General features: G+C 51.5%; 3 protein-coding genes across 11 annotated transcripts; 2 read left to right on the forward strand and 1 right to left on the reverse strand.

Moving 5' to 3' along the window:
• On the forward strand, positions 1–1219 carry LOC108152502 (negative elongation factor E). Its single transcript, XM_017281885.2, has 4 exons — positions 1–206; positions 283–806; positions 869–1035; positions 1095–1219. Exons 1-4 carry the CDS (start codon positions 126–128, stop codon positions 1169–1171), a joined length of 849 nt encoding a protein of 282 aa, XP_017137374.1. The 5' UTR covers positions 1–125; the 3' UTR covers positions 1172–1219.
• Positions 1217–24558, reverse strand: LOC108152501. Of its 9 annotated transcripts, none has more exons than XM_033387805.1 (9): positions 24529–24558; positions 21637–21808; positions 19502–19597; positions 13580–14649; positions 12002–13521; positions 5671–7630; positions 5337–5575; positions 5017–5262; positions 1217–4571 (listed from the first exon to the last, which is right to left on the reverse strand). In XM_033387805.1, exons 1-9 carry the CDS (start codon positions 24541–24543, stop codon positions 2090–2092), a joined length of 7800 nt encoding a protein of 2599 aa, XP_033243696.1. In that variant the 5' UTR covers positions 24544–24558; the 3' UTR covers positions 1217–2089. The 9 variants fall into 9 exon arrangements, with proteins under 9 accessions (XP_033243696.1, XP_017137365.1, XP_017137364.1 ...); XM_017281876.2 differs by lacking the exon at positions 24529–24558 and adding an exon at positions 22559–22753; XM_017281875.2 differs by lacking the exon at positions 24529–24558 and adding an exon at positions 22260–22753.
• An 862-nt stretch (positions 24559–25420) lies between these two features.
• On the forward strand, positions 25421–27201 carry LOC108153370 (isovaleryl-CoA dehydrogenase, mitochondrial). Its single transcript, XM_017283340.2, has 3 exons — positions 25421–25836; positions 25891–26016; positions 26071–27201. Exons 1-3 carry the CDS (start codon positions 25622–25624, stop codon positions 26990–26992), a joined length of 1263 nt encoding a protein of 420 aa, XP_017138829.1. The 5' UTR covers positions 25421–25621; the 3' UTR covers positions 26993–27201.
• Positions 27202–27410: the final 209 nt, after the last annotated feature.

A 27410-nucleotide genomic window follows, 5' to 3' on the forward strand; every position in this document is an offset into this window, starting at 1 on the left:
ATTTCGGTATTTTTTTGATGGTCACACTGGTGGACAACAAAACAACAAATTTCGGAATAATTTTATTGAAAAGTGAATTGAAAACAACAAAAATAGTGCAGTAAACAGAAGCAGACGATGCTAAAATGGTTTACATTCACTTTCCTAACAATCTAACTGAGGAGGAGCAGATGCTTCAGGCAAAATATCAGAAGCTCAAGAAGAAGGTGGGACTCCGCAGCAGTCCCAAATAAAATGATTTCCCGCCTGATTTTTGTCTAATGTAATATTTTTCGTTTGCAGAAAAAGGCACTCCAGGCTCATAAAGCACCCAAGCCGGAGCCGGAGAGTTCGTTGACGCTAAAACGACCCACGGATGCGCGCGATGCACGCGAGGTGGCACGCAAGCTGATCAAGAGCGGCGCCATTCCAGCGATCCAGAAACAGCAAACAAAGCAGGATCAAACGTCGTTCAAGCGTCCAAAAGGTCAGGAGCGTGCGAAACGCTCCACATCGGAGACCACTGTGGCGTCCTACCAGCCATTCTCCTCGACTCAAAACGATGTGGCCCAGGAGACCATTATCAGCGAGATTATCAAGGAGGAGCCACGGCGCCAGAACTTGTATCAGCATTTTGCCACTGAGCGTGACCGTGAAGAACGCGTCATGGCTGAGAAGGCAGCTGCTATTGATACGCCGCCGCCGGAGAAGCCACGCGCTGGCAATACCATATTTGTGTCGGGCAACAAGGTAACCGAAGATTTCCTGAAGAAAACCTTCAACGATTATGGAACAATTGTGAATGTGTCAATGGAGATTGAAAAAAGGTACAAATTAGATCATTTCTTTTGGATTTGGATAAATAGATCATTGTGAAATCTCTTTGCAGCCGCGGCTTTGTCTCCTTTGCCAAACCAGAGTCGGCAGATCGCGCTATAGCCGAGATGCATGGCAAGAACGTCACTGGCATTGTGCTGCAGGTGCAACTGGCTCGACGCCAGCCGCAAATCGAACCCATCAACGATGCCTCCTCATCCGCAGTCTGGTCGTCCATTGGTAAGTGTATGGTATGTTGCATTTTAAATCTCCTAATATACTTGTGCCCGTTCGTTCAGCCGCCAGCAAATCGCAAAAAGGAAGCCACAAAGATCATCGTGAAATGGTTAAATACAATGATGATTTCTTGCTCTAAGTCGGAATATATCTTTATCGAATAACAAACCAAAAGCACCACCACTTATGTGTATATCATTTTGCTTTATTGAAAATACGCTTCTATATATTTAAGTATATACGTTCTCTCCTCTTCTCTGCTCTCCTCCTCGGCAAAGTATTCGCATTTCAAATTATAACTTTTAAGTGATATTCAATGAAAAAAATAATTTTTTTTTGTTTTATATATATTAATTCCTACACTTTGGTCTAGATTAAACAACAATTTGAATCCAACAATTGAATCTCTTTCGCTCCATCGCCCTGCCGCTGGTAGAAAAAAAAAACATTGTTATTAGATTAGTTCTCTTCCAATTATTTCCTTGCGTTTAGGGCTGCTGCCGCCGCCCCACCATATCATAAGGCAGCCACCAAAAAAAATAGTCTATGTACATACATAGCATGTGTGTTAAGTACATAATTAATACATAATCGTTGCTTCTGCTGGTTCTGGTTCTGGTTCTTGTTGTTCTGTTGTTCTGTTCTGCTGCACTGGTAGACAATGATGAAAAATTATTCCCTTTATAGATAGTAGTTCTCTTTATAGTTAGTACAAGATTCATGGTTTATGGTATAGCACGGGCATGTGCCGTCAGTGTCTGTTGAACTGGGATTCCGGGTTTCGATTGTTCTGTGACTAGTAGTAGCACGGGGGCAACGCCCCTCGCCATCATCGCACCTCTCCTAAAGTAGTTGCTAGTTCTCTTTTTGTTAGTATGTATATCATTAAGGCCTTCTAGTTTCGAGCGGGCTCTTGGCCGCGTTTAAATTCGTTTGTTTTCACCCATTTAGCAAAAATTCTCTGCTCCAAAATGCAAAATGCAAACCCGCCCCACTCCCCCCAAGGATAGTGTTCGTGACAAGCCCACGGTTAATGGGATATCGATCTCCACTGCTCTCACGTCTGCCTGCCCTCGTTCCCGGGTGGATTGAAGTAGTCCCAGTGATGTGTGTGCACCTGTCGACCGGTCAGCAGAAAGACGAGCACTCCGAACGTGATCAGAATGAAGAGCACCATGAGGGCGGATATGTTCCTCGACTGTTGCTGCTGCTGCGGCTCCATGGCCTCTCCGCGCACATAGTGGGTTAGCTGGTTGATGATGTTCACCAGCTCCAGGCTGCAGGCGGATATGAACTGCCGTCCCGCCTGAACCACTGTCCGGGGCTGATCCTCGTCGTACTCCTCTACTGGCTGAGTGGCGCTCCTGGTGCGCGAGCGGCGCGAGGAGCGTGAGCGTGGTCTTTCCACCAGCTGATCTTCTAGCTCAGAGCCCGACTCGGCATCGGCCTGCTCTTGGACATGGCGACGCCGGCACTTGTGCGGCGCCTTGCGCTCTGGCGCTGCAGCCTCGGCCTGCTCGGCCTCAGCGCTGCGCTGGAGATTATAGAAGGCCAACGGTGCCAGGGACTGCAAGTACTCCACACTGGGATATGCCGCTGGTGGCGGTGGCAGTGGCATCAACCCGGCTTCTGTCTGGGTCTGTTCGTCTAAGTTCGGAGGCGACTGCTCGGTGGCCTTGCTCTGGCGCGGCGGCTTCACGGGCTGCTCCACATCCGAGGTGGCCGGCTCGCTGCTGGCCTGGCGGCTAGTCTGCGTCTCGGTGGTAAGTAGCGAGGGTCGCTGCTCCCGCACGCGCTCCACTATGTCGTCGATGAAGCCCGGCGGTAGTTCAATGTTTTGGACCACCAGTTGCCCGGACTTGCACTCCAGATCGTCTGCTTTGATGTGGCTGCCGTGCAGCTGCGAGACTTGGATCTGCCCCGCTTGCAGGGCATGGACACGAAGTCGCTCCACCTCCAGCTCGGCCAGGCGAGTGGGAACCTGCGGCTCTGGCGGGGATTGCAGGGACTGGATTGGCGTGAGCTCGCGGGCTGATTGCTCGGCAATCGTCAGAGTGGTGGCTGCTGCTGCTACGGTGGGGGGCTCGATGGCTGTGGTTGACTTGCGACGTGGCGGTGGCAGGGGCATATCTTCCGGCTCCTCGACATCCAGCTCGTCGTGGCCGTAAGCGGGTTCGGTGGGCAGAGTGGCCACAAATTTGGGCGTAACTTCGGCCTCGGTGGGTTCGCTGGCGGTGGTCTTCCGGATGGGTATCTCCACGGCAATGGTTTCTGTCTCAGATTGTGGTTTCTCCTCATCTTCAGAGTGTCGGTACTCGATCTCGGAGGGAGCGTGTTCCTCTTCATCCGACAGCGTGCCCTTCTCCTTTTGCCTGTAGTCGGACAGCTCCTTTTCCATGGCCTCTTGCAGCTCCTTTTCGAGGGCCTCGTCCAGTTCCTGCTCCCTGAGCTCCCTCACCAGCCGTGCTTCTTCATCTTCCTCCTCCTCCTCGTCATACTGATCCGAGTACTTCTCTCCGGCATCCTCTTCCTCCTCGTACTCACTGTCCCTAAGGGTACGCTCTACCTCGTCGTCCTCCAGCCGGCTCTCGTAGTCGCTTTCCAGCTGGGCCTGCTGCAGCTGCTCCACCGCCGCATCCAGATCCGCTGAACTGGCCGCATAGTCGCTCAAGGCCACCTCTCCGTGCTCCTCTTCCTCCACATCGGATTTGCTCTGTACCGAGCTGTCCGAGAGCAGACCCTCCCGCCGCAGCTCCTCCTCCTCGCGCCGAAGCTCGTCATCCGCCAGATCGGCGGCACTGATGGGTCGCACTATCAGCGAGGCTTGGACAGTGGCATCCTGCTCCTCGCCAGCCACCAGACTGGGCGTGGGGACGCGTCGCTCGATAACCACCGCCGAGGACGGCGTCTGGGGACGACTCAGAGACTTGGAACGGTCCGCCTGAGAGGAGGCCCGAGAGCGCTCCGACATGCTCCGTTGATTTGCATCCCTGAAGCGCTGCAGGCCCTTGGCCAACTGCTCGTCCTCTGTTAGCACACGGACGCCGTCCACCTCGTCCTGGGGCTCCTGCGTCTCGACGCTACGCAGCAGATCCTCGAGGGTCTTGCTGGCCGATCCGTCGGATCCCTGGGCGTTGGCTCGTCGAGGCTCAATGATCTTCATGTCCTCGGTGATCTCGAACTCCTCGCACACAAAGTCGTCGGGCAGCGGGTCCGTCTGTGTGGACACTTCCACCTCGAACTCCCCCTGGTCGTAGCTGTCCGCTTGGATGGAACTGGCCACCTGTTCGCTGTCCTCGTAGCTGTCGAGGGCATTGCTGCCAGCACGCGTGGAGCGCTTCTCGCGCGGTGGACGCGGTGGCGCCGGCAGTGGTCGGAACTTCATTTTGTTGATGACCTCGCCAGACTGGAGATTGGAGCGTGGGGACTCGGGACGCTCTAGGGCTCCAGGCTCCTCGTAGTCATCCTCCTCCTCCTGCTGCTGCTGCTGTGCCTGTTGCTTCTCGGGCTGCTGCTGCTTCTGCGGCTGGGTCTCGTAGCTGGGGGAAAAGGTTGGAGGGAGGTGCATTAGATACATCTTGGGGCTTGGGCTTGGGCTTCCGTGCAATCGACAAAAGGCAAAAAAGGCAACAGGATGCTGGCCAACTCGTGTGTTGCAAGTGGATTCGTGTGTATCGTGTATTCATGTTTTATTTGGGTGTACGAGTACGTGGATTCCCGAGTGCAATCGATTCGATTCGGATCAGATTAGTAGCAGTAGCAAAAGCAGCAAGAGTAGCATTAGCTGTGCGTCTAACCCTTGGTCTTAGTCTAAGCTTAGCCTACAACTTAGTGGCAACAACAGAAATGAAAACTTAACAGAAAAACTTAACGAAAACGCATTCGAAACGAAACGAAAGTCAAAGTAAAAATCAATCGAAAGGTCGGCCATCGCAACTCAAAAGGCAACAAAAGGCGACTCGGCCGACGGGCTGCTTCTCTTACTTCGACTTGATCATCATCTGGGGGATCTCGTCCAGACTGGCCGCCGATCTGCGGCGTGGCACCAGCGGCGAGTCCTCCATGGGTATATACTGCTGTGGCGGCGGTGGCCGGGCCGGTGGTGGGGATCCGCGTGAGCCGCGGATGCTGGGTAGCGTCGCGAATCGCTCGCCGGGCGATCGGGTGAACTTCTTCCTGCGCGCCGGGGGCGTGGGCTTGGGCAGGGGCTCCTTGCGCACCACCGCATAGCTAGAAGGAAGCGAGCAAGAAAGCCACACCTAGCGGAACATCCGTGACAGATATCTAGGTCTAGTAATGCTCACCCGTCGCTCTCCAACATGTCGATGACGAACCTCTCGTCGCTCTTGGTTCTGGATACTCCTTCCTCGTTGTCCTCCCCCATTTCGGGCTTTGTCTTCATGTCCAGGACCAGGGAGTCGGCACCGCGCGATGTCCTGTCGTCCTCGGAACGGGGTGTACGCACGGACGCGCCATCCGTGAAGTTGTCGGGCGTGGCTAGCGGTATGTGACGATATTCGTGCTCAGTGCGATAAACAATTACCTGGGAATCAGAATGGGAATTGGCAAAGGTTAGAATGGACTAGAGGTGGACTCCGCTACCTTCAAAGTAGTCCCAGATCTCTGCTTGGTACTCACATCTTCGTGTGGCTGCAAAAAGGTATTCGATACTGATCTACCACCAAAGCCATTAAAGAACGAGTCCGCATCCTTCTCAACGGATGCATCATCGCGTGTGCGTTTCTTGTGGCGCCTCGGGGCCAGCGGTAGGGCCTGTGGTCCTGCCTTCTCCATCGCCGCTGCTTCCTTCTCCAATTCGGTGATCTGCTGATCCCGCATCGGTGGCCTGAGGTACTCCTCATCGTCGTCAAAGTACTGGATGCTGCTGCCCCCATCAGCCATGTGCATGTCCTGGCTGCCGTCCACTGATAGCTTGCTGTGGCTGCGGCTGCGAGCCTTGCGCAGAGGTCTCTTAGGGGTGAAGTCACTGCCATTCTGGGACATGGACAGATCGTCGCCGTAGTCGCTGCGCTGGAACTCCTGCGAGTCGTCAATGTCCGGCCTATAGTTGCGATGCAGGCGCCGGGGCTTTGCCGGCGGTGCCTCGAAGTCTCCGTACTCGCCGGGGACAGGATCTGCGGAGTAGCCTACATGCTGGAGGGCATTGGGCGTGTCGTAACCCTCGCGAATGGCGGCGCTTATGTACTGCCGCAGCTGGATGTTATCCTCGGAGATGCCGCGCTTGCGCAGGAAGAACTCGTCGTCGTCGATGGGCTCCATTACCACCTTCTTGCCTGAACTGGCCGTGGAGTGGCTGTCGTAGTACTTGTGGTAGCCAGCCTCCGCCTCTAGCTCCGCCTTGCGCAGCAGCTTGTTCTTCTGTATGTCCTTCTCGGTCCAGCCCTCGGCATCGCGACTGTCCTCCGAGCGCAAATCGGAGTCCTGATGCACCATCGGGCGCCGCTTGAACTCGCGCGACCGCTTGCTGGAGATCTCGTGGATGGCCCGGTTCTCCTCATCGAACTCCGCAAACTGTTTGCTGTCGGCCACCACGCCCAGAATTCCCATCGTCTGGGGCTGCTGGGCCTCGCTGGCCGTGTCCTCGGTCCCCTCCAGGTCCTCCTTCATGCGTCGCTCCAGCGAGGACTCGCGGTCGAAGCTCTCTAGCTCGCTGCCGTAGCGCCTGTACCGCGATCCCTCGCTGTCGTTGTAGCTCACATCCGAGAACTTGTCCGCCCAGCGGGATCGCACCGGACCAGGACCACGATCTCCTTGCGGGGAGCTTGTGGAGGTCTGCGACGGCTGCGTCTCGGTGCTGGGGATCACGCTCAGACCCTCTGTGCCCAGCGACGACTCCAAAGCGGGCGGTGGTGGTGGCTCCTCTGTGGGCTTCTTTTTGCGGAAGGCGCGCGGATAGGTGCCAAAGTTGAACTCGAATTTCTTCTTGGGCGCAGGCTGAGCAGGGGCCTCGACCCCTCCTCCTGCCTCTGCACTGGTGGCCTGTGGCTCCTCGGACGTGAGCTCGCTCTCGTTCTCCTTGAAGCTCTTGCTGCGTCGCAGCTTCAGCGTGGAGAACTTCTCCGGCAGTTTGAACTTGGACATGTCCGGTTTGTTGAATTTTGTGAATTCCGGTCGCTTGAGTTCCCTGAACTTGGACATGTCGGGTCGCTTGATCTCGGGCATCTTCATCTTGGAGAATTCGGGCGCCTTGAAGCGCCTGCGTTCCTTGGCCTTGGCCTTGGGGCTGCCCGAGATCGGCTTGGGCTTGGCCTGCTGGCTGCTGCGGAGCTTGGTGCGCAGCTTTCCCGCCTGCTGTCGCAGACCGTCCTGCATCTTCTTGGTGCGGTCCTGGGCGCTGGCCATGAAGCTCTTCTTGCGGTTCTCCGGCTGCAGCGGCAGCTCCTCGAGGGCGCTCGAGTCCACCTGGCTGGTGTGTATTTCGTAGTCGGTGCGAGATTCGGTTCGGGGCGTTGTTCCTGCCGAGCTGTCGATGTCCATCGGCACCTGCAGCTCAGAGAGGGCGTGCGCTGGCACTAGCGCTGGCGCTGGCGAGGATTCGTGTGCCGGCGACACGCCCACGGGCTCGTATTCATGATCACTGCAAGAAGAGAAAGGGAGAGAGAGCACATGGATTAGTAGACTGGAACGAAGGAAGGAGATCTGTGTGGAGTAGTGACAAGCGAAGGTTAGCAGGAGGCCGTCACCCGGTGTGGAAGGTGTGTGGTGGTGAGGTGGTTGTGGCGGTGGTGCCGAGAGGTCGGGGGTCTAGGCCGGACATAGGGTGGCATAGATGGCTTACCGAGAGAAGTAGGTCCGTTCGAGGAACTCTCTGTGTTCGATTTGGTTTTGGGTCAGGGGCGATTCGCTTGCGGAGGCGAAATCCGCAAGGCGCGACTTGCGTTCGTCAAAATGGAAACTAACCGTCTTTGTCATGCCCCGCCCCGCCCCGTACAGCTGCTCCTGGGAGCCGCTGCTAAGGCGGGGGGCGCGGTCGTGCGACTGGGTGCGAGGCTCCCGGAACGAGGACTTGCGCTGCACCCCAAACCGTTGCTCTGAGGGCGACCGCAGGGGTCGATAGACGTGGCTGTCGGATATCTGTATGGGCACCGAGATGAGCGGACGACTGCCGCCGGTCTGCGAGGGTTCCCTGCTGGCTCCCCAGGAGGCCGTGTCCGGCATCTCGATCTCGCTGGAGTAGAGATTCCTATTGCCAGCCATGAAGCTTCCGCCGCTCATGCTCACGCTCCCACTGCCGCCGCGTGGCAGGGCAGACACCACCACCGGAGCAAAGGCCTCGCTGATGTCCACCGAAGCCCGCTCCGAGGATGCCGCCCCAAAGTCCTCGCGACTGCTGTACATGGTCTGGGCGTGCGTCGGAGGAGCCGGTGGCTTTGCTGGCCGCGAGCCGTACTGGTCCATTTCGTCCACCTTCAGGGAGAAGGTCTCCGTGACACGCACAGCCAGCGGCTCCGCCTCTTTGCCCTTCATCGCGGCACCCGAGGTGGTTACAATGGACATGGCCTGCTGCTTGCCCTTGGAGAACACCGAGAGCATCTTCACGGGCGATGGCGACTTTTCGCGGGAGAAGAGAGAGAGAGAGGGCGTCCTCTCCCGTTTGGGACTGGGAGTGCGAGAGCGCTGGGGCGTCGGGGACTTCTGGCGTGGCTCCTTGGCAGCGAACATCGCCTTGAAGCGGGAGGTGTAGGAGCTCTTGACCTCGGGAGAGGCATCCTGCAGGTTGATGGCTGCCGTGGCTGCCTGGATCGTCTGCTGCTGTGGCGTGGGAGAAGCGGGTGCCCACTTGGAGGGACGTTCCGGCGAAAGCTGCCTCTCTGGCGTGTGCTGCCGTTTGAGGGGTTGCAAGGGAAGGGATGGCTCCGCTGGAGACGGACTCGATGGCCGGCTCGAAGGCAGCTTGAGGGTGGCCATCACTGGCGGCGCCTTGGGCTGCCTGGGCGAGGGTCTTGGACTGCGGCTTCGATGCTCCGCCGCCTTCTGTTCCTCATGGCGCACCAGCGCATCGATATCCACCACTGGCATGTCGCTGATGATCTCGATCTTCGTCAGCTCGTCCAGCTTCAGGGGTGCTGCACTCAGGTCTCCCCCAATGGAGGGCGGTCGCCGCGTCTCCGTCTGGATGTTGTCCCGGATGTTCACGATGTTGTGCTCCTGCGCGATCTGCTCTAGCTCGGCCACAGCCTCGGCCAGGGGATCCATGGGCGTGGTGACCGTGGTGTTCTGATAGGGACTCTTTATCTGCTGGAAATCCGATTCCAGGAGGAACGAGGGACGCACTGCATCGCCGCCAAAGCGGGACACGTCGATGGGTCGATTCTGGGGCAGCACGTCGCCGGGCAGCTGGTTCTCCTTGTTGGCATCGCTTGGACGCATGTAATCCGGCGACAACGGAGGCCTGGCATTGCGGAAGTCCTGCTGCGAGGGAGCCGGAGACGCCTGGTGCGAGGGAAACAGTGGCTGCTGATCGGCCAGTCCGGGACTTGGTGTGGCCGCAATCAGATTCAGTTGGGGCGGCTGCAGCGATCCCGGCAGAATGGTGGCCTGGAAGAGATCCGCATTGGAGGCTCGTCGACTGGCGCTGGCCGAACGCTGGCCACCCTGACGTCCGGTTCCAGGAGCGTTCGGTATATTGATGTCCGCACAGTAGAGATCCATCTTGGAGTTGCCCGCCGAAATGCGACGCAGCGAGGTGCCACTGCGCATGGACACGGTGTCGGGGAAGCGTCCAACGCTGCCCGACGACAGGCCGCCCATCGACAGCTGTCGGCGACCTGCGGCCATGAAGGATGATCCACCCGGATCCGGTTCGGTGGCATCCGAAATGCTGCGCACCACCAGTCCCCGGGAACGGGCCGTCTGCTCCAGCTCCGGATAACGTTCCATGAAGCTCAGATCCACCGATTGGGCAGCCACATCCGCATGACTCACGACCTCAAAACTGTGCGTGGACAGATCGTCGCGGGGGAAACTGGTGTTCAGATTTACATTCTGATGCAGGTGCAGGAACTGGTCCTGGTCGCTGTGGTGGCCCTGCCGTGAGCCTGGCCGCGAATCCACGGGATTGATGCGCTCCGGCAGCAGGGATTCGGACTGAAAGTACTGGCAGGCACAGCGTACGTCCAGGGAGGCGCCGCTGGCACTCTCCACCCGCGACACAAAGTGCTTCTTCTCGGCGGGCAGAGCGCCCACCGAGGCGGAGCGGCGGGAATTTAGCATGATCTCCGAGTGAGAGAGAGAGAGAGAGAAATGACAGCTGTTGCTGGTTACTTATTCACTTGGCCCCCGGTCGGAATCCGTATCCGTCCCTCTGTCCGCTGCTCCTCCTCCTCTCGTACTTTTTGTGTCTTTTATTCGTTTATTTTTTGTTCGCTTTTGTCGTCTTGTCGTCGTTCGTGGTGGTCGGTGGCTATTTTTAAGCACCACCAGAGCATGAGCCAGCGCCGCCGTTGGACATTGAATTTATTTTCTGCCCGAATCAGCTCAAAAATTCTTTGCCCAGCCTCTGAGGAATTTTGTGGCTCTTGCAACCAGAGTTCCGAACTTTACTTCAGGGCTAAGAACCATCCACCCTTTGGGGCGGGTGACCTTTCTGAATGGAATTCACGTTTTGGGGGTACTGTTATTGAGAGATTCTTTCGATTTTTGTGCTGTTTTGCGGTGGGTCCCGTTCTGTGGTGTGGTGTGTGGTTTGTGCGACGCGACGCGACCGTGTCTACATCGTTGCGATTTTCGGCCAGGACTGAGAGCTTTTTGGTTTTTGCGCGACACAGATTTTCCTCAGCGAAAATTCTTGTTCGAAAGATGAAAATGTTTTTTTCTTCTTTTAAAATTAGCAAAAACACAGACACAAACACGAATCGAGAAATGAACAGACACGCACGCACAGACACGACTACGCGATGACGGATTAGGCAATTGCATTTGTGTGTTTGCCATACTGTTGTACTGTTATACTGTTATACTCTTGTTCTGTCATACTGTGGCCTGATCAGACATGCAGACAGGCAGCAGGAGGAGTACATAGCCGCAGCAATTAGTTCTGTAGTTCTGTTCTGCACTTTCATGTTCTATTTTAGAGGCTGCCTCTGCTCTGCCTGCCGGAAATCTTCTTGTCATTCGTTGACCTTTAGATCTCTAAATATACTGTACACACTGTACGTACATACATGTGTACACATAATCCCAATCGATCACCATTCGATGTTTAGATGTCGGACTTATCCAGATACGGAGCTACATACATATGTTTCATTTAGAGGCGTGGTCTCCAGCTTTAAAAGTACGTAGTTTTTATATGATTTATGGTTTATATATGTATTTATGTGTGTGTGTATGGCTTATCCCAGTTATGCAACCCAACCCCCCCTTTCACCTTAGGAAATTCATTCATTTATTGGAACCAACACCAACATTTGCGGGACAACAACAACAAGTGGTGGGGGGGGGGGGGGGGGGGGGGGGGGAGACGGACGGCACACAGTACATGGAGGCCTTACCTTAGGTCTATATCATAAAAGCCACCTTCATTGGGAGCCCTCTACCAAAACTTGTTAGTATCACCGCCGCTGCAGCAGCAGCAGAGTGTCCAGCGGGAAGGACCTCTCCACCAAGAGGATCTGTGTTTGCGGATTGGTCCTGCTACTGGTATTGGGTTTGTTGTGGTGTGGTCTGTGTAGTGGTAGTGGTAGTCTTGGTAGTACTGTGGTGCTGGTGCATTCGTGTGTTTGGTGGTGCCTCGATCTCGATTTCGGTTTCGATTTCGAAAGCGTCTGCGCTGGCCACCTCCCGGCAAGAGGGTTAGTAACAGTTTCATGAGCAGGGCAAACAGGTTAGACTCTCTGCAAGATTGGGTTAGAGCAACAACAGCACCGTTTGGATTGGTTGGAAGGTTGGTGCCGAGTGTTAGTGTCAGGCGTTTGGGGATGCTTCTGGGGATTGGTCCATCACTTACCTCTCGCTCTTCCATTTGGCCGCATTGGCGGCTGCCTCTAGCACGGCTTCGGGCAGCTCGATGTCCTCGCGATGGGGCTCGGCCTCGTCTTCCACATGCGAGAAGGTCACCTTCTTGTCCGAAGGCGCCGGCGAGGCTTCCTTCTTGAGCGCGGGACGCAGGTCGGCGACCTCCATCGGCTCGATGTCGCTCTCCTCGGCCACGGGTGACAGCTGTGCCAGGCGGGCTCGCTCCTCGTCCGACGAGGTCGAGTCTATGGAGGAGAGCGGGGCCAGGAGGGCTCCAGACTTGCCGGAACCGGCAACCGCCGAGGCCACCTGCTCCTCCTCACTGCTGCCCATGCGATCCAGGGGTACTGCCTTGGCGGCCTCAATGTCATCGATGGCCATATGGTCCTGACGCGTCAGCGACTTTTTGAGGGCGTCCAGCTCAATGATGGACTGCTGATCCACCAGTTCGGGTGTTTGGTGCCCAATCTCCTCATAGACATGCTCCCGACGGAGTCGTGGGGTCTTCTTGGGAGGAGACTCTGTGCCATCGCCATCCGCAGTTGTCCCATCTTCAATTTTCTCCTCCTGCGGCTCTGTGACCTCCAGAGCGGGTGCATCGGTCTCAGTCTTTGCCACGGGCAGCTCAATGATCTCATCCGGCTGGGGGACACTCCCTGCTGCCGCACTGGTGCTGGGCATATCCTCGCGCTGCTCCTGCTCGAGCTCCTCCTTGTTGCGCTTGCGACAGGGCGACTCATCGTACTCGACCAGCTCGAGGATGTCGTCCGAGTCCTGTTTTTCGATAAAGTGCGGAATCTCGCCGCGGTCCGACTTGGGCGAGGCCTTCAGCTTCATGATCTTCTGCTGCTCGCCCAAGACGATCTTCTCGTCCTTCTTCAGGGTGATGCGCTTGATGTTCAGGCGCTTCTTCTGCCTCTCGGCCAGACTCTTCAGCTTCTTCATGATGTCGAAGCTCTGCTTGGCCTTCGGTTTGGAGCTCTTCGGGGGCTTCTCTGTATTCGGGATAAGAGATCCCGGCGGCGGGGCTAGTTCGTGGAGGCTGTTCTGCCGGCTGGGATTGGCAGAGGTGCCTGGCAGCGACTGGGCGTCCTCGTGGGTGCGTCCGCTGCGCCTGCGCCGGATGATGTCGCGGATGTGGGCCAGGCGACTGGTCTTGCGCGGCTTGTTGTGGCCTCCGACGGCGAGCACAGAGTCGGACACACAGGAGATGCACTCGCTGAGGGCGTCCTCGTTGTGGGTCTCGCGCTCTGACTCGGACTCGGCCTCCGAGTCGGACTCCTCGCTGCTGTCCTCGGAGGTGTGGGCTAGCGCCTCGTCCTCGGAGAGGTCCTGTATATAGCGCTCGGTCTCCTTGACCAGCACCTGCTCGTCGTAGCGCACCTTCTTCAGGGACTTGGGCGATTCGGACTTGAATCGCAGCTCCTGGGACTTGCGCAGGAGCAGCACAATCTCCGGCTGCTCGTCGGGTCCCAGGGGACGCTTGTACAGATGCGTCCACGGATAGCCGCCCTGCGGGAGGAACACGGATCAGACAAAAGGAGGAGGACTGGCTGGTGTGGCCACTTACCCGCTCTCTGGCTCGTCGAAGATCCTCCCAGCGATAGGTCTGGAGCGGAATTGGCGGCTTGTCCTGGCTGCTGTGCAGCAGATACTTCTTCAGCGACTGATAATACTCCCTTTTGCAGTCCGCTGAGAGTCGTTGGGCATCCGTCTCGGTCTCCCCTGCCGCGTTCTGTTCGATTTGTGGCAGCGAGTCGATAAACTCCTTCCGCTGCTGTTCCTCGGCCTCGGTCTTGGGCGTGGGCACCTCCACGAGCTTTAGCTCGTTGGCTGCGTGTCTCAGTGGCCTGGGCTCCTCCTCCGGCTCCGGCAGCTCCAACACAATCTCCGCCTGCGGCTTGTTCTTGAGGATGCTGGTCAGCTCGTTCAGCTGCACCTCCACCTGCTGGGATAGCGAGCTGAGCTCGTCGCGATCGCGCTTCACCTGACTGTCGTGCTCAGTCTTGGCCTCGTCTACATCTTTGCTCAGGGTTTCAATTAGCTCGCGCTCGATCTCATCCACCAGCTGCTCGGCGGTGCGACGCACTAGCTCCGAAGGGGGGGCCGTCTCGTCTACCTTGGGGATTTGTTGCAGGGCCTGCTCGATCTCATCGACCAGCTGCTCGGCGGTCCGACGCACTGCCTCCGACGGGGTGGCCGTCTCGTCTACCTCGGCGATTTGATGCGGCGGCGCTAGAGTCTGAATGGCCTGCTTGGTCTTGGCCCCGGCTGGTTCCACCTCGATCACAGACGCGGCATCGTCTGTCCCGACCTTGGATGTGCCCTGCTGCAGCTCCTGCTCAAAGGGCGTCAGCTCCCTGATGCCCACTCCGCTGCCCTGGCCCACAACGTTCTCGATGAGGTGGGACTCAAAGTCCAGCAGATGCGACCCTCCCGGAGTGGTGGGCACTGACAGCACGGGATGGCTGCCCAGCGAGGAGTTGGCTTCACTGTGGTGGTTGTTGCTCTCGAGGGCCAACCTCAGGGCGGCGGCCTTGCTCTGCCTGTCCTGCAGTTGGGAATCGTCGGCGATGCCGTTGATCAGCAGAATGGTCGGCTGCTCAGCTCCAGATCCAGGTGCGGAGCCGGGTAGCGACACTGCGGGATGGCAAGGAGAAAGAGAGAGAGAAAGATCATGAGATCGGTTCAAGACTCAGGTGTTTTCACAGTGCAACAGGTGCTAAAAATATCAGCAAAAGCAAACGAGACGAGACTCTAGACAAGAAGACAATAAACCACTGCCACCACATTCGGATTACATAAGATGATATGATGCTCTCCCAGAGAACAAAAAAAAGAGAGAGTGGGGGCGAGTAATGGAATGGACAAGAGATGGAGAGAGACAACAACAACAACAACAACAACAACAACAACAACAATAAATTTTCGCAGTACTATTTCGATATCGAAATCAATTTTCGACCAGCACAGCACTCGACTGCAATTACGAAATCCGAAATCCGTAATCCGGGAATTACTTACATATTTCCCCTACCAAAAAAAAAGTGTTCTTTCCAGGGGGGATACACGGACGCGGATACGAATACTCCTGCGATCCCTGCGGTTCGTTAGTTTTCGTTAAGTGTTTCGTTGCTTCGTGTTTCTTTTATATTGAAATAAAATCAATCGAATACTCGTTTATATAGCAGTGCTTTAGTGCTCTTTGCGATGCTTTCCTCACAAATAAATATCTTCAGCGCAACGCAATTCGCGGGAACAGTACGGTACACGAGCCGTGCATTGAAATTGTCCGGGGCCGACTGGCCCGTCCGATTCGCTTTTCGCCAGGCAGAGGCCCCGCATAGAAAAAACCCGACGGTCGAGAGACTAATTTTCTTGCCTTGTGTTTGGGTTTTAAAATACTTATGCTTAACAATTTTCACCATTGAAATTCGTTGCTCTTTACTCTACTCTACTCTACTCTGCTGCTCTCCCTCTCGCCTTTCCCGGTCGTTCTCCGCCTTTTGTTTTGTCGTAAACAATTTGCAGTTTAGTTTTTACACACACATGCTCGTAATATTGCCATTACCTTTAATCTAGATTCTAGAGCACCGTTGATAAACAAGAGCGCACTGCGCCCAAGCAATCCGCCAAAAAACAACTGAAAAATCTGATTTCATTTTCATGTGTGCCCGATTTCCCAGAGATTTCTGTTTTACATTCAACAAATTATTGTTTGCTTATAGATGGTATTCATACATGCATGTATGTACACACAGACCTGCTTATGTATGCACACATGTTTGTCTGTACTGGAACTAACGTAATCACATGAACAATTACAAGCTCACGAAACCAAATTGTTTGTACAAAGCAGAAATTTGTTTTCCGTTACGCCTTTGGATCTGGATCTGGATCTGTCTGGGGGTGAATGAAAGAGCTTTACGGTAACTACTAGATAAACAGCCCTAGACAACACACACTACATATTCATGATGAGTATCTTATGCTCACGATACACCATGCAAACATATGTACACACCCTCAAATTATGCATATTTATTCCGAGAGTCTATAATTTGATTTGATCATGCCCATGATTGATCATTCCTCGTAATGGATTGTCTGAGGTAAGAAAGTTGGATCATTTATGTGCCTTTAGACTGTGACCTCATAGCGAAAACTTGAGTGTTTATTTCTAAATAAGTTCTGCAGATAATATATACATAGAGAAATAGTTGAATTTTCAATGATCGTCAGTCGAAAAAGACTTTAAAAGATGTGCCTAAACCCATCACATGCTTTTCACCTGCAAGTGTTTAGGATTCTTCTTTCTTCAAATCCATAACCTATGACCAAATACAGAACATAAATCTGCAAGTACGAATATACTGTACCATAAAGTCATAATTTTTGAATAGCTGAATATCTTATTAATGAACGAAGCCCCTTCTGCGGTCATAGTTATTGATAATTTATTGGTTATTTTGCGACTGATGGGACGATATAGATTCCTTCAAATTTTTGCTATTCCGTTCTTTTTCCATTCACCTTATCAAGTCTTCACTGTAGCAGCTGATTTGGCCATGTATGAAGTACATATGAGGATAAATTTACCATCACAATTCGAGCGTAACTGCTGTGCTGCGACTTGCCTTACATGGTGGGCTGCCTGCCTGCCACTCGTTTGCAGTTGAGTGGATTTGCCAGGCACTTTTCCTCAAAAGTAACTTTTCATATATGCAAAATTGACAACTGGCTGCCATTCCTCCTCCCATTCACCCGGAAAATGGAAATCAATTCCGAATCATAGACAAGTTCATGAACATTGTGGCAGTTGAACTTTGCAACAGAATGTGTCCGCAGATGGAGAGGGGAAGGGAGAGCGATGGAGACCGATAGAGAGCAGCACTCTGCGGGGCACACGTAACGCTCTATAAATAGTCGTACTCCATGTAATCGGCCTAGGAACGAACCATTACCCTGCTGGTCATTACACATTTGTCAATTGACGGGCTGGCACTGGGAGCTCGACACCGACCCCGACCCTGCCACCGCATTGCGTAACATGCAAATCAATTAAACGTGGGGCCCGCGACTCCAATCACTCACCGTAATTGCCGGCCACACTGAGGAAAACATAAACCATACTCGAAGGAACTTTAGGAGTTTGGTTAGATATAGATTAAATACAAAAAATAACAAAAAAAATAATAATTTGGAAAATTAAACCGAAAAAAAAGAGTAAAACTACGGCCGGGCGTCTCTTGAGCTTCACATGTTCGACGTCTAATCGCGTTTTGAATACTAGCAAAAATACAAAAAAACTATCTGCGCTGAAAACAAAAACTAGCTGCGATGCCAACTGCGGCTGCGGGCAGAGACAGACACAGAGACAGAGACATTACGTGGACAGAGACGGAGACGTCGCTGACTACGTTTGACGTTGCTCTCGAAATGCCAAATGCTGATTGAAAGGCGAGAGAAACGGGAGAGAGCCAGAGCCAGAGGCAGGGGCAGAGACAGTGACAGTGACAGCGTCTCCTCTTCCTCCTCCATGGGGCTGGTTGGCTGGCTGACTGGCTGGCTGGCTGGGCAACGTGTTGCACTTTCCTCCCCAGCTCGTCCACTGGTTGCATGCGATGATGTCGCCAAACAGCACCGCCGACGTAAGCGGTGCCGTCCAAGGTCGCCTATGCCGCCACCAGGCAGGCGGCTCTCCTCTAAATTTAGAATCATTTAAGCGTAACGCTAACGCACTTGAGGGAGCGACTCTATCGCCAAGACATGCCAAGTTATTATGCCCTTCAAAAGGGGGTATCAGCAGCAGCAGCAGCTATTGAGTTAGGCTATCTGTTTGTGTGTATCTGCTGCTATGAAGACTGTTTTGAGTAACTCGAAAACTTATTCTCCGAAACCAAAAATCAGTATTTGCCATAAATCTTACAAGAGGCAGCCCTTTTTAAAAAAAATAAATTAAACTGGCTCAGTTCTAGTTGTGGAGAAAAGTATCTGGCCTAAACTGGGCAGAGTATTCCCTTTTAGCTGGAGGCAATGCAGAATTATAGGTCGCAATTATAGATCTTCAACATATCTGCCTCCCTTTTTATTTATTTGCCAACTATTCTCTTAACTACAACAGACTTTAACAAATGTCTCTTTAAAGACATCCTAAGCATATCTAAATACGAGCTTCATTGGTACAACGATTTGTAAATTTGAAGATGTCATTAGAGCGTATAGAGATATCATTTACTAGAGTATTTGCATCTTCGACCTCGATAGATAGCCCTTCTTTCTTGTTAACAAGCTACGCTCTCTCTCTCTCTCTTGTTCGGAATTGGCTAGAGAAATGTGTGATTTCTGTCCACCCATTCTCTCCATAATCTATCATCTAGAGGACTGGCTCCCTGCTCTCTCCTGATCTTTGGCACCTCTATTCTAATGAATGAGCCAAACCGCTTCAGAAACTGGCACACATTGCGTATGCGTTATGTCCCGGCTAAACTTTTTCTGTGCTCTGGTGTGCTCGTTGATAATTTTTGCTTGTTTTGAAAATAAATTCTCATGACACAATTGCAGAAACGTTGTGTCCGAACCGAACCGAGCCGCAGCGAGTTCATTGTACGGTTTAATTATGCGAATCAAGTAGAATAGAATTGCAGGAACGGAAATTGTAGATCGTAATTGATTTCCTTTGGGGCCATTTCCATATTTTCAGTGCATTTTAATGCTGAGCTTTCTTCGGAGAGCCCACACACACACGGAGACTTTTCGTCGATGACCTTGACTGGCCAGATATTGAATTATTTATGTACAAACCTATAAATATAGTTCAGGGATAGCGCATATATACATATACATACGACATACACACTCGGGCAGAGCAGCTGGCCTTTCTTCATATTGACGATTAGTCGTAGTTCCAAAACTAAAAACTGAAAAGAAAATCAACCCACAGCCACGACGACAACACGCGACAGAAAATGAGAAAACGAAAACGAGAACGAGAACAAGAACGAAGACGAAACAAAACGAATAGAATAGGCATAGGACAAAGCAGAACCGAATTAAAATCAAACAAGCACAATACGAGTATATACCTAGTATCTAGTATAACATATAGGTATACGTAAGGGAGATACAGATGTAGATATAAATGGACTGACGGACGGATGGATTGGACACAATCACAGCGAAAGTAAAACAAAAGTTAAGGCACTCAGTGGCCCACTCAGAACTCATAAATAATGAAAGTACACGAGTACAAATGAACCAGAGGCGAAATGAGTTTGTGTTCCTGGTCCACATGGAACTGTTTAGAATGGGATGCTAAACAATCGACGATGCACCCGGGCAGCGGCAGCGGCAACATCAACGGCAACATGTTGTGTTGCCACAGCAGATCTGCTGTTCTTTATGAATGAAGAACACCACAGACGAGGCACAAGAACAGTGGGAGGGGGTGGGAGGAGCGGAGGGGATAGTGGAGTGTGTGGAGGCATTTTACCAATCACTGGTGCCATACAGGTCAGGAATCGGGTCAGTGCTGTGCCCGTGCTGGCAATGGCCCTATTCGGACTGGGTGTTGTCCGTGCTGCTCGTCCTGCAATTAGGTCAAAGTTTGTTTTAGAATTCCCCATCGAATGTACGAGTGGGTGACGGTGACGGTGACGGCTGCTCATGTGATGTACGGGATGTGCTACGATGTGGGATGCTAATTGGAAATCAATCATACTTCCATTAGCCGGGCTTACTGATACCCTACCCAGTGACCGACCGACCAGCTTTTTGTGGCTGTCTCTCTGCCAATTACCAGCCAATTTTCACCCACTCTGAATCATCAGTTTTCTTGGCCATGCTAATCAATCGGTGAAATGTTTCGTTCAAGAGATCTCTGGATGCTATTTAGTGGCATTTTGGGTCGAATCTTTTAGCACATTTGAAAGAGCTTAGAACAGGAATGAATGATTCAGAAGCTTTGAGACTTCGATTAGCTGCAGTATGAAATTAAAGTCTCGACAGCTTATAGATTTATGATTGTAATATTATAATCATAAATGTGACTGCTGGCAATAGCAAATGACTTCACCACTCAATGATGGAGCCATAATTAAATTGGAATGCAATCAAGAATGAAAAAGATAACCTTCGATATCTTTTGAAGTCCTATTGGAGATCATTTTGTACTTTGCTCTGGGCCAAGTGTATTTGTCTAGCCACTTAGAGGCTTTCCCCACCCACTAAATAATTATAGTCTTTCCCATAAGTCCTCGTAGCCTCAGTGTTTATGCAACAAGTCTCGTTTATCGGCGGCACTGCCAGTCAGTCAAATAGCTAGATAAGTCTGTCCCCCAATTGCTGCGATAAGATAGCGAAACCATATGTTTAGGGCCCCCATCATATGACGCTCGAGGCGGGACTACGTGCTGCTGTTCAGTGTGCAGCGTCCCGCTTCTGCACTGGCCGATACCAGTACTGCACGGGGACTTTGGCCTGGCCTTAGTCAGATTTATAGACAGCTGTTTTAATCGCGCTTGTGTGCAAATGTTTCTCCACAAGTGGCTCCGCGATAAGCTCCCCTAAGAAGTCCACAGCCCAGCTGCAAATGGGAATGGAAACAGGTCGGGACTGTGGACTGTTTTCACTTTCGTTGTCTGGTAACGGGAAAACTCTGATCACATAGATCACGTCGATTCTGTGACCAACTTGAAATCTTGATCTATGCAACTGCAACGGTACCCCACTGTGGGGTGGGAGAGGGCCCAACCGGTTTGGCAGTTCACACAGCGCCAGGTGGAGATACCATGGGCGTCATTGTGCTTGGGAAATATTTAGTAGAAGATGCCGCTCACATGGAGCCCTCGCCTCGGTCTGAGTTCGTTCGGCCTGTTTACCTAAATTCCAAACAACTCAATAGATTTCGAAACGGAAAACTAAAGTTTAAAGAAAATTCTCTTTTGCTAATAGCCAAGCGTATATGTTTTTTAGGATGTAAAGCCTATTATGCCCAGCGATTCCACAAAATAAAATATCTAAGAGTCTTTCAACTGGGTCTATCTGAAGCGTGAATACAAATGAGAATATGTAAGATATTCTCATCAATATTTCCCATAAATATTTCCCTCTGCTGCAAGACAACCTTCACAACAAAGTTTCTATACCATTCTCCACCCAAAAGGCCAGACAATTGTATGATATTAGGGGGCCAGGCCATTGCATTTGATTACCGATTTCCGTTGGGTTTTTGTCTGTGAACTCAGAATTCCGCTGCGAAATACATGTACTCGTACATGTACTAGCACATGTGTATAATTGGGAAAACGCTTTTCCGCTGCGGCGCCAAAACCGAGCACGACTTGTCATAGCTTTTGGCTGGTGTTCAACTTGGCAGACAATCATAAGTAATGTTCCATACAGTATAGTACAGTACAGTACATTTGGATGTATATATATATATATATATATATATAGACACACTCTCGCACTCACACACTTGCACACTCAGCGTGGTCTATATTCGTCAAAAATTGTCATTACAACGCCCACGCGGCGTATGCGTAATGCTCGACTAATTTATGGGGCAAATGCAGCTCTTGTTCGGGCCAAAGATGAGATGGGGATCGGATGGGATCTGGGGCCTACCTTCATCCCAGGGATGATGATGCTGCTGTTGTTCCTGTGCCTGTGCCTGTGCCTGTTCCTGTGGCAGTTCCTGTTCGATTGGGGCCTGTACAGGTCGCGATTTGCGTCCTTTTTTGGAGCGTTTACTGTCGGTGGGCTCCATTTTTTGCGGCTGCTGAGATTTACTTTTTGGCTACAAGACACGCGCGTAAATAGATAATACTTATATATTTTTATGCAGATACTACATGTACATATACTCGTATCGCCTGCGACTGTGTGTGTGTGTTTGTGTGTTCGTGTGCTTTATCTTCAGTGACGCACACACATTGCGGCCACAAGTGACATTTGCCAAACACTCACACAATCGCACTTTGGACACACACTCTCGCGGGTTTCTTTTTTACGAACTTTTTTTTGTATCTTTGATTACTTTGGCGCGTTGGGGGGAAAAGTTTAGATACATACGTATAGTCGCCGTATATCTATCTATCTATCTATCTATCTGTACGGTACGGTACGGTCCGGTACAAATATATTTAAAATTTAAAGATCTCTAAGTTATTTTTAATGCGGTGATTTAATTTAACGCACACACACAGACAAAAAAAAAAAGACACTCTGGCACTTTTCATATTCCTTACTTGCCAAAATTTTGAGGAAAAGCTGTGGAAAACTGCGACAACTTTTCGCTCACCGATATTCCAAAGATTTAATTATGAAATTCGATTTAATGGTCATTACGTGACAACGCGACGTTTCTGAATTTTCCAGCCAATAGCAAACTTTTACGATTATTAATTATTTGTTTCTTTTCTTTTCGACTAACTGCCGTCCGTCCGTCCGTCCGCTGGACTGGCCTGTCGAACTGCCCAACAGTTAAGCAGGGAAACTGCCGGGCCCGGTGCCCGATTGGGTCGTAGTTATTGGATGGGTCTCGTACCCGTATCCGTATCCGTAATCGTCTCGGTCTCGGTGTCGGTCTCAGTAGCGGTATCGGTAGCTGTAGAGGTGTTCGTGCACTTGAAGAACTGAGCGAGAAGTTGTATGAAAAGTGAATGAAAATCGCGCACGGAGTCCATGCGACGTCGTTGTCGCTGTCGATGTCGTCGATCGTTTGCCGTGCCGTCCCGAGCGCGACTAATGCCAAGCACCGCTGACAGCGCGATCTCGGAGAGCTTTTTTTTTTAGTTGGTTTTACTTTTGGACTCTGTGTGTTTTTTGTCACTGGTCACACGCTGCTCGCGACCGCTCCGGTCGGTCCGTGCCGTGCCGTTCCGTTCCGTTTTCTCTGTTGGAAATATATTTTCGGTACCTCCGCCGCCGTGTAATTGGCTTTCATTCAGTGACTCGTCCGGCGGTTGGTGGAGCACGGGGCAAATGCATTTGCTTATCACACATTATTTCGCATTTCAAGTGTATTTATAGAGATACAGCTTCATCGATAGAGAGTTGGTTGCATGCCAACCTTTGAATTGCCATGCAAATCAATTGGAAGAGATTTCGTCTGGCAAAATACCCATTAATTACGAGGAGTTTAGGGTGGGGAGCAGTAGGAAAAAGATTATAGATTTCATCATCCCAACTATCTATCTATCTATACATTATCTTTGAAGATCCCTAAGCCCATTGCTTTTCTGAGGAGTTTTTGGTGGGGAGAAGCCTTAAAAAGAGGCCTTTGCTAACCAATGCGGGGAGATGTCTTTGGAGATGAAAGTTCCAAAGACAATTTCCCAATTAACGAATCTACTCCGATCAATAAGTATAGGTATAGGTTCCCAATGGGAACGCATCATAAAAACAAATGAAAGTAAAGCGAAAGATTTAATGGCCTCTAGAAGGGGCGCCCATTAAATGGTCGTTAGAAATAAAAAACAAAAACAGAGGGTTTCAAAAGTATTTTACAATGGACAGACACAACAAGTTTAAGTTGTTGAGCCCCCAGATTGCATGTTTTGTATTTCAGACATGTTTATGGGGGAACAGAGGCAGCGGCACACACAGCAGCAGAAACAGAAGCAGAGTTCAATTGCCGCACTACATCCAGCGCGGATGTCGGATGGGGCTCGAGCTGCTGCTGCTGCCACTGTCGCTGTGCCTCCTCATCAGAGCTGCCTTTGTGCCGCCCCACTCGTACGCAAAAGTGGCAACTGCTGCCTCATCAAGTTCATTCCACTTGGCATTAAGAGCATGGCGGAGCAGAGCGGCAAACAAAACCCAAACAAATATCCCAAGAATGCTGCAGCAGACACTGACAGTGAGATCTGTTTATAGACCTAGGCGGCATTTAATTACTGTGAAAGTGGGGTGGACGGGTGGTGGGGTGGTGGGGTGTTGGCGGTCCCAGCACTGGGACTGGGTGATGATTACATAAAAAGTGCCGATTTCCCCCTAATATTCCAGGCCTATACAATATGTGTGATTAATCAGTCAAAGTAGACCGAAACACCCTGATCTTTGACCTTTGACGGGGTGTGCAGGTGCAATGCGTGGGATGACATGACTTTGGGCCCGTGATGGGGGACTACACATGAAAGCGTGCATGGTACAACAGCAATGGATGGCTCCAAAGGAACGTGGCATTGTTACCTACAATACAAAGCGCGTCCTTATTGAGTCGCGTTGCTAGAGTTGATTGACAGGATATAGACGACGAAAGCGACGACGACGACGACAACGACAACGAAAACGACAATAGGTTACGCCTATTGTGGAGGTGGAGGCGGAGACGAGTTTCGGGGTAGCACCATTAATCAAACGCACACACGTTAGCGAGCTCCACCGCCTGCCATTGGGTGGGTATAGTAGGAGCGACAGCGGCAACTTATTTATGGCCTATGGCTAGGATATTTATCGATTTGCCTTAGCCGAATTGTTCAATTATTTGGCTTACATTTGCCCTTCTTCTCTCACTTTTTCTATTTCCATTAATTTGTAATTCCAGTGGCTGCTGCACATCGGCCTCTCCTCTCCTCTGCTCTGCTCTGCTCTGCTTTGCTCTCCCTTCTGACCCGCACGTCCAGTTAATTAATTATCATTACAAGTATAACATTATGCTCGACGGACACAGCACAAGACACAAAAGTCCACGACCACGGGGCTAAAGGGATTGGAGTCCAAGGGAACACGCGGCTCGGATAAGGAGACGCTCCGCGGGCAACGCACAGCGATGGGAACCGACTGTGGGACTGATTGGATGGGTCTCGGCGTTTTTAATTCCATTTAGACCAAGGCTCTAGCCCTACTGACTGCGGCTCCTGTTTATGTTTATCCTTGCGCCTGCACCGTGCTCGCTCTGCTTGTTCTCTGCCATAGTTGTGGTTGTTGTTATTGTTGATGTCGGCATATTTCGTTGCCGCTGCGTTGCCCGGCATTCGGCGGCGTCAGCGGGTAACGGGTAACCAGTAACCAGTCCATGCATTCAGCCATTCAGTCCATGCCTTTGTAGAGTCCTGCGCAGAACCAACCAAAACGCAATAATTACGAATTTACTTTACTTATTGGCCGAAACACCATCTCTCGAAAGGTCCTGCTTGTGAAAGAGACACCAACTAATGGTAATCACTGTTTGAGTGCACGGGAGAGTCATGCGCAGATCTAGAACTTGGTTTCCCGCTAAACTTTTCGAATTCAGATTTGAAATTCTATCGTTTTCTTGGGTGCTGCCACATTGCTTGAAAAAAATCATACTAAATCGAACTTACTGGCAGCACTTGTGAGCAGCTGACAAAAGGCCGCTGCTTTGACACTCTGATCGCTCAGGCGTTGCCATCCTTTAATCATAGTGCATTTTATAATATTTATATTGGAGAAAAGCAAATATATTTACCTAAATTCAATGCTATTACTTGCAGAGTGTTTAATGATTGGATTCGACTCTCATCTCAAACGTAGCACCTGTCTGATTCCCACTCGTTGGTTTCGAGTGACGAGTGTGCACAGCTGATCAGAGGAGGTTAGATAATAGGTTTGTGGTTCCATATTGACTGCAAAAAACAACACGAACATGGCTCTGAGATTTGTGGCGAAATCCTGCAGATCTTTGCTGCAGCACAGCGATCGCCAGTTGTCCTGCATCCGAACTCTGTCCCATTATCCCGTCAACGATGCCATGTTCGGGCTGGACGAGGATCGGCAGAAGTTGCGCGAGGTAGCGTTCAATTTCTTCCAGAAGGAACTTGCGCCCAACGCCAAGGAGATCGACAAACTGGACAACTTCAAGTAGAATGAAATGATATGAAAGAGAAGCAAAATAACATTTACTTGCATCCATAGGGAGTTGCGTCCATTCTGGAGGAAACTTGGCGATCTTGGATTCCTGGGGATCACCGCGGAACCGGACTATGGCGGCACTGGTGGAAGCTATCTGGACCACTGCATCATCATGGAGGAGTTTTCGCGGTGAGCTAAATAGGTCAGAGTCTTTATAAATAATCTTGAAGACTTCATTCACAGTGCTGCTGGTGGCGTGGCTCTGTCCTATGGAGCGCATTCAAATCTTTGCATCAATCAGCTGACCAAAAATGGCACACCCGAACAGAAAGAGCAGTATCTACCGAAACTTTGCAATGGTGAGCACATTGGAGGCTTGGCCATGTCCGAACCCGGGGCCGGTTCCGATGTGGTGTCCATGAAGTTGCGCGCCGAACGCAAGGGGGACTATTACGTGCTGAACGGAAGTAAATTCTGGATTACAAACGGATCTGATGCAGATACCCTGATTGTGTACGCCAAGACAGGAGCCAGCGGTGTCGCAGACAAGCATGGCATTACCGCCTTCATTGTGGAGACCGGCTGGGAGGGCTTCAGTGTGGCCCAAAAACTGGACAAGCTCGGCATGCGTGGCAGCAGCACCTGTGAGCTGGTCTTTCAGGATCTAAAAGTGCCCGCCAAGAATATTCTGGGCAAGGAGAACAAGGGTGTCTATGTGCTGATGTCTGGACTGGACTTTGAACGCCTCGTGCTGGCCGCCGGACCAGTGGGCCTCATGCAGGCCGCCTGCGACGTGGCCTTCGACTATGCTCATCAGCGCAAGCAAATGAGTCAGTTAATCGGAGAGTTTCAGCTCGTTCAGGGCAAGATGGCGGACATGTACTCCACTCTGAGCGCCTGTCGCAGCTATCTCTATACTGTGGCCAGATCTAGCGATGCCGGAAACCGCAGCCCCAAGGACTGCGCTGGCGTCATCTTATACTGCGCCGAGAAAGCCACCCAAGTAGCACTCGATGCCATTCAGATCCTCGGCGGCAATGGCTACATCAACGATAATCCAACGGGCCGCATTTTGCGCGATGCCAAGCTCTACGAGATTGGAGCAGGCACCTCTGAGATCAGACGCTGGCTAATTGGACGCCAGCTAAATCAGGAATACAAGTAATCATGCATTATACACTTTTATATGGAACCAGAAACGCATTTACGATTATGGAAGCGGTGCAATTTGAACTAAAGTACGACCAGAAAAGACTAATACTTGCATTTATCAGACATTTTTATGAATTTTATAAAATGTACCTAAGTTTTATGTATGTTATATACTCGTATGTTATGTGCCTTAATTAAAACAACCAAGAGAGCTTTAATAGATTTTTCCGACACTCAAAAGTTGGCAGGACTCTCCCGGCCACGAAATGACATGCCACGCCCTGATCCGCTGCCGTATGGCAGAGATATAGCTTGCAGAAAAAACCAGTATTTGACAGATGTGCAAATCTAAATCTTCGGCAGGCTATATCTCAGGGAAATAGGGCCAGATCGGCGAAGGACCTACCTTCCCAGGACCGTGGGGATCCAGC

This window comes from Drosophila miranda, chromosome XR (genome assembly GCF_003369915.1).
Source record: "Drosophila miranda strain MSH22 chromosome XR, D.miranda_PacBio2.1, whole genome shotgun sequence".
NCBI classification, from domain to species: domain Eukaryota; kingdom Metazoa; phylum Arthropoda; class Insecta; order Diptera; family Drosophilidae; genus Drosophila; species Drosophila miranda.

What these genes read in the sequence shown, in the direction of transcription:
- LOC108152502 (XM_017281885.2), top strand. Translation starts at nt 126, where the DNA reads ATGGTTTACATTCACTTTCCTAACAATCTAACTGAGGAGGAGCAGATG. An exon ending in ATCAGAAGCTCAAGAAGAAG is followed by an intron (nt 207 to 282) that starts GTGGGACTCCGC and finishes TTTCGTTTGCAG; the next exon opens with AAAAAGGCACTCCAGGCTCA. An exon ending in CGCAGTCTGGTCGTCCATTG is followed by an intron (nt 1,036 to 1,094) that starts GTAAGTGTATGG and finishes CCGTTCGTTCAG; the next exon opens with CCGCCAGCAAATCGCAAAAA.
- LOC108152501 (XM_033387805.1), bottom strand. An exon ending in TTCGACGAGCCAGAGAGCGG is followed by an intron (nt 13,522 to 13,579) that starts GTAAGTGGCCAC and finishes TTCCTCCCGCAG; the next exon opens with GGCGGCTATCCGTGGACGCA. An exon ending in TTTTGCAGCCACACGAAGAT is followed by an intron (nt 5,576 to 5,670) that starts GTGAGTACCAAG and finishes TCTGATTCCCAG; the next exon opens with GTAATTGTTTATCGCACTGA.
- LOC108153370 (XM_017283340.2), top strand. Translation starts at nt 25,622, where the DNA reads ATGGCTCTGAGATTTGTGGCGAAATCCTGCAGATCTTTGCTGCAGCAC. An exon ending in GACAAACTGGACAACTTCAA is followed by an intron (nt 25,837 to 25,890) that starts GTAGAATGAAAT and finishes TTGCATCCATAG; the next exon opens with GGAGTTGCGTCCATTCTGGA. An exon ending in ATCATGGAGGAGTTTTCGCG is followed by an intron (nt 26,017 to 26,070) that starts GTGAGCTAAATA and finishes CTTCATTCACAG; the next exon opens with TGCTGCTGGTGGCGTGGCTC.